General features: G+C 43.0%; 1 protein-coding gene across 1 annotated transcript; it reads left to right on the forward strand.

Moving 5' to 3' along the window:
- The first annotated feature begins 7,261 nt into the window (after positions 1-7,261).
- On the forward strand, positions 7,262-11,267 carry LOC129831448 (uncharacterized). The gene is made up of 2 exons (XM_055894844.1): positions 7,262-7,609; positions 8,484-11,267. The coding sequence occupies exon 2, from the start codon at positions 8,568-8,570 to the stop codon at positions 9,672-9,674; it is 1,107 nt and encodes a 368-aa protein (XP_055750819.1). The 5' UTR covers positions 7,262-7,609; positions 8,484-8,567; the 3' UTR covers positions 9,675-11,267.
- The last annotated feature ends 23 nt before the right edge of the window (positions 11,268-11,290 follow it).

Below are 11,290 nucleotides of genomic sequence, written 5' to 3' on the forward strand. Positions count from 1 at the left end.
ATGGCATAGGTCTATAACTTTAGAAATAATGAAAATATACAGTATACCAGACACTGCTTTTGTTAAACTTTTTAGAAGGCTTGATTTTTGCATGACTTGATACCCTACACCTTTCTTTGGCCAGAATAGAAAGACAGGGAAAATACTGATGGATGGAGGGAGAGAGAGGGCTTATGAGGAGGGAAGGAGATTAAGGGAAAGAAGAGGTATTAGGTACTGGGTGAGCGATGAAAGCAGCCTGAATAAAAAAAAGATAGCCAAATTGTGTGTGTGTGTGTGTGTGCATGCGCGTAACCCTGTACGTGCCTCTGTGTGGGGTAGGGAGAGAAGCAGGACTGGCTGTTTAGTGTGGTGCCAGTACAACAACCTCTCCCTCCATGTGAGCAAGACAAAGGAGCTGATCGAGGACTACAGGAAAAGGCGGGCCGAACAGGCGCCCATTAACATTGACAGGGCTGTAGTGGAGCGGGTCGAGAGTTTCAAGTTCCTTGGTGTCCACATCACCAACATACTATCATGGTCCAAACACACCAAGACAATTGTGAAGAGGGCACGACAACACCTTTTCCCCCTCAGGAGAGGGTACCCAGCTCCTTAAAAAGTTTTACAGCTGCACCATCAAGAGCATCCTGACCGGTTGCATCACTGCCTGGTATGGCAATTGTTTGGCATCTGACCGTAAGGCGCTACAGAGGGTAGTGCGTATGGCCCAGTACATTCCTGGGGCCACCCGGACTATTTACATTTACTGCTGCTACTCGCTGTTTATTATCTATGCATAGTCACTTTACCTACATGTACAAATGACCTTGAATAACCTGTACCCCTGAACATTGACCAAATACCAACCGGTACCCCCTGTATATAGCCTCGTTATTGTTATTTTATTGTGTTACTTTTTATAATTTTTTACTTTAGTTTATTTGGTAAATATTTTCTTAAGTCTTTCTTGAACTGCATTGTTGGTTAAGGGCTTGTAAGCAAGCATTTCACTGTAAGGTCTACACCTGTTGTATTTGGCGCATGTGACAATTAAAGTTTGATTTGATTTTGATTTGATAAGAGACAACTGCAGAGAGACTGTATGTTGAACCCTCTTCCCACTAATACCCCCACCACCTCCCTGCATTCTTTGCCATGGTTACGAGACAGGTCTGCCGATGTAGGCAGTTAATAAAGTTTTTCAGCAGCAGGGGCAAGCTGGGTGCTAATGTGTCTCGGTCTGTGTCCCCAGCAAATGGCACAATCAATATCAACTGTCCCAGGATGCACAACCACTACCAGAGGGCCAGGGAAACAAAAAAGCTGCCAGCTAGGGTTGGATAATGTAAGGTGATTGAAATAATCTGCTTTTAGAAAATATTATGCTGTTTTCAAAAGCTTGCTTCTAGAATTCATTTGTTTATGGGTTAGTGAAAATAAGAGTAATTAGAGAGTAATTTTCATTTATGTTTGTACAATATATTAGTACAATTTATTGTACAAGAGCTTCCTTTTCATGTCACCTATTTTTGTTTTCAGTAAATTATTTTGATACCTACAATCAGGTCTAAAATTATTAGCACCATTTATAGAGATGAGCAAAAAAGACTGTATAAAATATATAATACAAATACTGAGCAATATTGTATGTTCAAATAAATTGGGCAATTATTTTATTTCATTGCTCAGAGAAAGACGTTGTTTATCCAAATGATTGGCACCCCTGTTTTCAATACCTCACCTTGCAAGGATAACGGCACTGAGCCTTTTTCTAAAATGTTTGATGAGATTGGAGAACACATTGGGAGGGATCTTAGACCATTCCTCCAAACAGAATCTTTCCATATCCTTGACATCGCTTGTCTGCGCTTATGGACTGCCCTCTTTGATTCAAACCACGTTTTCAATGGGGTTCAAGTCAAGTGCTTGGAGTTATTGTCTTGCTGGAAGATCTACTTGCGGCTAAGTTTGAGCCTCCTCGCAGAGGTGTTTTGCTAAAATGTCCTGGTACTGGGTAAAGTTCATGATGCCGTTGATCTTAACAAGGGCCCCAGGACCAGTGGAAGCAAAATAACCCCATAACATCAAAGATCCACCATATCCACCATATTTCACCATATACAGTTGGGAGAACAAGTATTTGATACACTGCCGATTTTGCAGGTTTTCCTACTTACAAAGCATGTAGAGGTCTGTCATTTTTATCATAGGTACACTTCAACTGTGAGAGACGGAATCTAAAACAAAAATCCAGAAAATCACATTGTATAATTTTGAAGTAATTAAAACTTCTCCATGATTGGTGGGTCCCCTGCGGGACGGTTGAGCTAACGTGGGCTAATGCAATTAGCATGAGGTTGTAAGTAACAAGAAAATTTCACAAGCATATCTGACAAATTCTTGTTACTCTAACTGCACTGTCCAATTTACAGTTGCTATTACAGTGAAATAATATTTGTTAATTGTTTGAGGAGAGTGCACAGTTTTGAACATGAAAAGTTATGAATAAACAAATTAGGCATATTTGAGCAGTCTTGATACAAAATCTTGAGCAGAAATGCTTTGCACATACGCTGCTGCTATCTTGCGGCCAAAATCTAAATTGCACCTGGGCTGCAATAATACAGTATTGGCGAAAGTTTTGAGAATGACACAAATATTAATTTTCACAAAGTCTGTTACCTCAGTTTGTATGATGGCAATTTGCATTCTGTAACGGTTGTACTCCTCCTCTTCGTTCGAACAGGAGGAGTATGGATTGGACCAAAACGCAGCATTGTGATACGACATAATGAATTTATTAAATTAAAGACGAAACACGAAGAACACTTGAATAACTTACAAAATAACAAAACGAAAGTAGACAGACCTGAACTAGAGAACTTACATATACACGAAGAACGCACAAACAGGTACAGACTACAGAAACGAACAAACAAACGAAACAGTCCCGTGTGGTGCACATACACAGACACGGAAGACAACCACCCACAAACAAACAGTGTGAACAGCCTACCTTTATATGGTTCTCAATCAGAGGAAAAGTCAAACACCTGTCTCTGATTGAGAACCATATAAGGCTAATTACAAATGACCTAAACATAGAAACACAAAACATAGAATGCCCACCCCAACTCACGCCCTGACCAACTAAACCCATACAAAAATAACAGAAAACAGGTCAGGAACGTGACAGAACCCCCCCCCCCCCTCAAGGTGCGAACTCCGGACGCACCACCAAAAGTCTCGGGGAGGGTCTGGGTGGGCACCTGTCCACCCAGACAGATGGCGGCTCAGGCTCTGGGCGTGGTCCCCATCCCACCATAATAAATCCCCGCTTTTTTAGCCTCCTCCCAATGACCACCCTCCAAATTAACCCCACTGGATTAAGGGGCAGCACCGGACTAAGGGGCAGCACCGGACTAAGGGGCAGTACCGGAATGAGGGGCAGCACCGGATTGAGGGGCAGCACCGGATTGAGGGGCAGCACCGGAATGAGGGGCAGCACCAGAATGAGGGGCAGCACCAGAATGAGGGGCAACACCAGAATGAGGGGCAACACCAGAATGAGGGGCAACACCAGAATGAGGGGCAACACCAGAATGAGGGGAAACACCTGGCTGGCTGGCTCTGGCGGATCCTGGCTGGCGGACGGCTCTGAAGGCTCATGGCAGACGGGCGGCTTTGCAGGTGTAACGGATGTGAAATGGCTAGCTAGTTAGCGGGTACGCGCTAGTAGCGTTTCAATCAGTTACGTCACTTGCTCTGAAACCTAGATGTAGTGTTGCCCCTTGCTCTGCAAGGGCCGCGGCTTTTGTGGAGCGATGGGTAACGACGCTTCGTGGGTGACTGTTGTTGATGTGTGCAGAGGGTCCATGGTTCGCGCCCGTGTTGGGGCGAGGGGACGCCGTAAAGTTAAACTGTTACATTGATTGCTGAGTTGTTGAGTGCTGCAGGCGATGGGTAACGACGCTTCGTGGGTGACTGTTGTTGATGTGTGAAGAGGGTCCCTGGTTCGCGCACGGGTCGGGGCGAGGGGACGGTCTAAAGTTATACTGTTACATTGATGCTGTTAACCCGGATCACTGGTTGCTGCGGAAAAGGAGGAGGTTGAAAGGGGGGTGAGTGTAACGGATGTGAAATGGCTAGCTAGTTAGCGGGTACGCGCTAGTAGTGTTTCAATCAGTTACGTCACTTGCTCTGAAACCTAGATGTAGTGTTGCCCCTTGCTCTGCAAGGGCCGCGGCTTTTGTGGAGCGATGGGTAACGACGCTTCGTGGGTGACTGTTGTTGATGTGTGCAGAGGGTCCCTGGTTCGCGCCCGTGTTGGGGCGAGGGGACGCCGTAAAGTTAAACTGTTACACAGGCTCATGGCAGACGGGCGGCTTTGAAAGCTCAGTACAGACGGGCAGTTCATGCGGCGCTTGGCAGACGGACAGTTCAGACGGCGTTGGGCAGACGGGCAGTTCAGACGGCGTTGGGCAGACAGGCAGTTCAGGCACCGTTGGGCAGACGGGCAGTTCAGGCACCGTTGGGCAGTTCAGGCACCGTTGGGCAGACGGGCAGTTCAAGCGCCGTTGGGCAGACGGGCAGTTCAAGCGCCGTTGGGCAGACGGCAGACTCTGGCCGGCTGAGACGCACTGTAGGCCTGGTGCGTGGTGCCGGAACTGGAGGTACCGGGCTAAAGACACGCACCTTCAGGCTAGTGCGGGGAGTAGCAACAGGGCACACTGGACTCTCAAGGCGTACTATAGGCCTGGTGCGTGGTACCGGCACTGGTGGTACCGGGCTGAGGGCACGCACATCAGGGCAAGTACGGGGAGAAGGAACAGTGCGTACAGGGCTCTGGAGACGCACATGAGGCTAACAGAAAAAAATAATAACAGAAAACAGGTCAGGAACGTGACACATATACTCCAGAATGTTATGAAGAGTGATCAGATGAATTGCAATTAATTGCAAAGTCCCTCTTTGCCATGCACATGAACTGAATCCCAACAAAAACATTTCCACTGCATTTCAGCCCTGCCACAAAACAACCAGCTGACATCATGTCAGTGATTATCTCGTTAACACAGGTGTGAGTGTTGACGAGGACAAGGCTGAAGATCACTCTGTCATGCTGATTGAGTTCGAATAACAGACTGGAAGCTTCAAAAGGAGGGTGGTGCTTGGAATCATTGTTCTTCCTCTGTCAACCATGGTTACCTGCAAGGAAACATGTGAGGTCATCATTGCTTTGCACAAAAACGGCTTCACAGGCAAGGATATTGCTGCCTGTAAGATTGTACCTAAAATCAACCATTTATCGGATCATCAAGAACTTCAAGGAGAGCGGTTCAATTGTTGTGAAGAAGGCTTCAGGGCGCCCAAGAAAGTCCAGCAAGCGCCAGGACCGTCTCCTGAAGTTGATTCAGCTGCTGGATCGGGGCACCACCAGTACAGAGCTTGCTCAGGAATGGCAGCAGGCAGGTGTGAGTGCATCTGCATGCACAGTGAGGCAAAGACTTTTGGAGGATAGCCTGGTGTCAAGAAGGGCAGCAAAGAAGCCACTTCTCTCCAGGAAAAACATCAGGGACAGACTGATATTCTGCAAAAGGAACAGGGATTGGACTGCTGAGGACTGGGGTAAAGTAATTTTCTCTGATGAATCCCCTTTCCGATTGTTTGGGGCATCCGGAAAAAAGCTTGTCCGGAGAAGACAAGGTGAGCGCTACCATCAGTCCTGTGTCATGCCAACAGTAAAGCATCCTAAGACCATTCATGTGTGGGGTTGCTTCTCAGCCAAGGGAGTGGGCTCACTCACAATTTTGCCTAAGAACACAGCCATGAATAAAGCATGGTACCAACACATCCTCCGAGAGCAACTTCTCCCAACCATCCAGGAACAGTTTGGTGACGAACAACGCCTTTTCCAGCATGATGGAGCACCTTGCCATAAGGCAAAAGTGATTACTAAGTGGCTCGGGGAACAAAAAAATGATATTTTGGGTCCATGGCCAGGAAACTCCCCAGACCTTAATCCCATTGAGAGCTTGTGGTCAATCCTCAAGAGGTGGGTGGACAAACAAAAGCCCACAAATTCTGACAAAGTCCAAGCATTGATTATGTGGCTCTGGCCCAGAAGTTAATTGACAGCATGCCAGAGTGGATTGCAGAGGTTGTGGCCGAGAAGTTAATGTGGCCCAGAAGTTAATTGACAGCATGCCAGCGCGGATTGCAGAGGTCTTGAAAAAGAAGGGTCAACACTGCAAATATTGACTCTTTGCATCAACTTCATGTAATTGTCAATAAAAGCCTTTGACACTTATTGAAATGCTTGTAATTATACTTCAGTATTCCATAGTAACATCTGACAAAAATATCTAAAGACACTGATGCAGCAAACTTTGAGGAAATTAATAGTTGTGTCATTCTCAAAACGTTTAGCCACGACTGTACATTATGGCCTTTCTCTTGCATTTCAAAGATGATGGTACAAAATAAAAATCGGTTGATTTTTCCTTTGTATTATCTTTTACCATATTTAATGTGTTATATTCTCCTACATTCCTTTCACATTTCCACAAACTTCAAAGTGTTTCCTTTCAAATGGTACCAAGAATATGCATATCCTTGCTTCGGACCCTACAGGTAGTTCGATTTGGGTATGTCATTTTAGACGAAAATTGAAAAAAAAGGGTCCGATCCTTAAGAGGTGAACAGCTTTCTTATTAGAAGAATGTAGAATGGTCTTAATGTACTGCTCGAATTCCTTATAGAAAACACAAAAGAGTGTTTTTTCACTAGTGAATTTACATTAATGAATATGACATTTTGCCATTAGCACAATTAGATTTGAGGTTTAAAAAAAATCTGTATCCTTTTTATAGTTAAGTAAACCGAGCAGCACATTCTCCCATAAAAAAACTAAAGTAATCAAGATTATGAACAATTATAAAACTATGAATATTTTTCCATAATTTCTTTACATGTAGACAATGCCAAAATAAATGCAAAACAGTTTCTGGATGCTCAACACAAAAAGTACAGTTAATGTCTTTTTTGAGTTTCTTCATGTTATGATTTGCAGGGTAATACTTATGGATCATTCTGAAAGAGACCTCTTTGACCTTGTTAACAAGCAGGTATTTGTGTGATAATAACCATACTTTTTTCCAACAGATATTACATAAGGAATGGATACAATATCCCTTTGAAATAAAGCACGTATAGATCTGTTGTTTTGAGTGAGCAAGGAGAAACACATTTTTCCTATTGGAGAGTCAACTGGATTAAGGAGGGTAGGTCAAGAAAATGAGGTCTGGTTACAACTCTAAACGACATGAGAGTTCCAGATGGAATAGCATCAACGACTATGGCAAACTCTCTGGGTGTAGCACTAACCACAAGTGTCATCAGTGTCCTGTGAAGGAAGAGGTCATAGACAACAGATTTTTGATTTCAAGGAACGGAACTGAAAAAAGGGGTCCCACTTGCCCTTAGTAGTAGGGGTTTACAAATCAGCCCCCACAACTTCCGTTTGAAATATACATCGCTAGCTATCTAAAAAACAACAACAAGGACAAATTAACCATCTGTCAACTTTCATGATATTAAACGATATCTAACCAAGGATTTTACCAAGGTGAGGCGTATGCTGCGCATATGCATTTTATTTTCATTAAACTAGCTTCGCTAGCAAGCTAACGGCGTTAGCTAGCTAGCTTGCTATCCATGGCTGTCGCAGGCGTTCGTGCTGCTGCTTGCTAGCTTTTATTTATTTGATTTTTTATTTAACCTTTATTTAACTAACTAACTAGTCAGTTGGCTTTGTCAAGATAACTAGCTAGGTAGCTACCTAGCGAAATGGCTGTCGATGCTACGTAGTTAGCCAATTAGCTAGTTTATTTTCAAGTCCATTTAGTCAACTAGTTACTTCTCGAACAGGGTTACTCAAACTCGGTCCTGGTCCCCTCCCTCCCCCTGTGTGCACGTTTTTGTTTTTGCGCAAGCACTACCCATTTGATTCAAATATCCAATTCATCATCAAACTTTGATTATTTCAATCAGTGCTTAGGAAAATCATGTATCATGTAGTGCTTAGGAAAAAAACAAAACGTCCACCCAGGGGTGGGCAGGACCGAGTGTGGGAAACCCTGTCCTAAAATATTAATATTATGTTTCTTCGAACAGCTGGTAAAGTTAGCTAACTACTATTAACCAAAACAATCACTGATTCAGGATATTAGCTAGCTAGATTTCAGAATCGCTTCAATGCAGTAACCTTAATTAGAGATGTCATGGAGATGTTCATATCAGATTTTGTTAATATTGTCCACCTTACCATATACATAAATGAAAAATCAGTAAACACAGAATCAGTGTTTAGGCTGTGCATGTTGAAATACATGTTAGCTACACTTTCTCGTGCCCGTGTAGGTCGGTTTTATGAAGCAATGAGGGGGTGCACAAAGAACATTTGTTTGTTTTGTAACTTTCTCGAGATGTGTGTTTTACAGTGGGAAGCCCTAAGTAGTTCACTAGTCCTCCCAAGAAAGTGAGCTGGAAGGAAAGAACGAAGGAGCCAGGTTGCAAGAAAACAGATGAAAGAAGGGGCAACAATGTCTGAAGAAGGGGCAACAATGTCTGAAGAAGGGGTAACAATGTCTGAAGAAGGGGTAACAATGTCTGAAGAAGGGGCAACAATGTCGGAAGAAGGGGCAACAATGTCGGAAGAAGGGGCAACGGTGTCGGAAAAAGGACAGATAATTGCCTCTGATACTGGTAGTGATGAGGAGTTAGGTGAAGCCTTGTCTAATGGCAACCCCATACCACCTAAGAGGGGAAAGGGAAGGCCCAAGGGATCAGGCTCTAAGACACCCAAGATACTGAGGGTACTAGACAAGCAGCCACGGGGTAGGCCACGTAAAGTGGTTGACCCTAATGCTGTTTCAGCAGAGCCAACTGCACCTCTGAAGCATGGCCGGCCCCAAAAAGTTAAACAACAAAAAAAAAGGGGTAGGCCGAGGAAGAACCCACTATCAACCGAGGAGGAAGAAAAGAGAAAGAAACCGAAAAGCCAACCAAAGGGATCAAGAGTGTGGAAGCCTCTCGGAAGGCCGCGCATCCATCCCTGCGTGGATCCCCCAGCCACCTCTGCCGAGCCACGGGGAAGAGGCCGTCCACGCAAGGCAATAATAGGTAAAGGTGCCCACTTACGGAAAAACCCACCTCCAACCTCTAAAGTTTCCGAGCCACCCGTTAAAGATGGTTCCCCGCGAAAGAGGGGCCGCCCCTTAGGCTCCGTTCAAGCAAACAAAGCCAAGAGAGCAGCAGAGAAGGATAGTTCCAATACTGCACCCCCAGCCAAACGGGGGTGCACTGTTTCTCCAATAGTAAAGCTTTACCGCTGCACCAATGGTAAAGCAAATGTGTTAGATGAAGCTGCCATCCAAGCCCAGAGGCGAAGAGGCAGGAGAAAGACTGTGAAAGTTGATTATACAACTTATGATTCAGAGGAGGAGGAAAATGAAGATGCAGAGAAAAATGAGGACGAAGACTTGTCTCCAGTTGAAGAGGAAATAAATCCACACAGTGGTCATCACAAGGCTAACAAACCTGGTAAGGTGGCGGCAGCCCTAAAGAAGGTGGGGGTTGTTTCTAAAAGGCGGGGCAGGAAGCCTGGTTCAACCAAAAAGGTTCTAAAGTAAAAGGAACCTAGGTGGAGCAAACTGAACAAGACAACATATCTTGTTGCCGGGAAACACAAAATATCAGTAGCATCTTGTAGGATGAATGGACATATTTTTAACATTTTATTAATGGGATAGCTCTTACCTAACACTTTTTAGTTTTCTCAATTAACCTAGGTGTCTATTTGCTCTTGCTATTATTTTTGATGGTTTGTGGAACCCATGTGAATTATTTTTTCCTTCATAGCTCGAATGATGTGAAGACAATTTCATTGACAGTTGATAATATATTGGTCTGTGCAGACATCCCATTTGGATACTGTTTCTAATTCCATGCTCATCCTTTAGGTCATGATATTCTCATTGCGCTTTAACCGAGATGTTTCTTCATCTCCATCCGAAATATTACAATGTGGAAAGATCGGGAATGTATGAATCAATTGTCTATTTACTCATATAGGTAAATAAGAAGCTAAAATGGGTTAAATCAGTGTTTTGTTTCTTGTAATAAATAAATAATAACATACTTTTAATTGTTGTCTTATCTCTCCTGAGGGTCTGCAATTTTCAAAATGCTAATGTCTTGTAATTTTATTTCCCTTAATTGCCAAAGCTTTGAATGTAACAACTTCTCCTTCCCAGCCATCTTTGTTTCGATACAGATTTTGTTAGTGTCACTGTCATGGCACACTCTTCCCTATAAAGTACACTACTTTGACCAGAGCCTACGGACCCTTGTCAAAAGTAGAGCACTATAAAGGGAATAAGGTGCCATTTGGGACGGCGCCATTAAACATAGTTGCACTTTCTTTCACTTGGTTCATTGCATACTTCACCTTGTGGAGTCAAGACGGTAACTGTGAACTTCCAATCCAATCATCACTAAGATTTCTCCCAGAAGATGTGTAGTTATTGTCTACTGTGAGGGGTTTTTGTTAGCTAGTATCATCCTTGTAATTCACTAAACATCACTACTCATAGTTATTTTTAAGACTTTGTTATCTGTTAGCTGTCAACTTTTTTACTTGTTTTTTATTACTTTGCTTTCAACTAAAGTGGATGGCTATGTTTCACAGACTGAGCAAAGTTGTATGTAAATGTTGTTCAAGATTGCATGTATGTTAAACATGTCTTCTAGCCTGTTATTCATTTCTTTAATGAATTGTGTGCATGACAATATCAGTTCATACTGCATTGTAACTTTGTAATTTCTGTAATATAGAAATTGTAATTGAGGTACACAGCAACATCTATAATTTGTACGATTTTACGTTCCTGTAACAAGTTTCTTACGGTTTCATGTTTTCAACTTGGTCTGCTCTTATCCTATGTTGCTTCGATTAATTAAATATTCTTGTCTTGTAATAATGTTTTTGACAATGCAGTTGAACTATACAGATAAAAACATACATATTGTAAAACATACGGCATCTATCTCTGTAATTAGAAATGGGTCTGTGAAGCCACCTAACATTAATTTGAGGGTAATGTGAATTTGAGTTTTGTTCAAGAGAAAATTATTTGAAAGTTTGCTGTAATAAAGTGACATGTCAAGATTTGTTTTATTTGTTGATGTTTTTTTAATCTCAATAAAAACCAAAATATGATTAATTTCGGCTTTATTTTGTAGGATT

Source organism: Salvelinus fontinalis, chromosome 32, assembly GCF_029448725.1.
Source record: "Salvelinus fontinalis isolate EN_2023a chromosome 32, ASM2944872v1, whole genome shotgun sequence".
Classification (NCBI taxonomy): Eukaryota; Metazoa; Chordata; class Actinopteri; order Salmoniformes; family Salmonidae; genus Salvelinus; species Salvelinus fontinalis.

Excerpts from the sequence above, each read along its gene's own strand:
- LOC129831448 (XM_055894844.1), top strand. The coding sequence starts at position 8,568 with ATGAAAGAAGGGGCAACAATGTCTGAAGAAGGGGCAACAATGTCTGAA.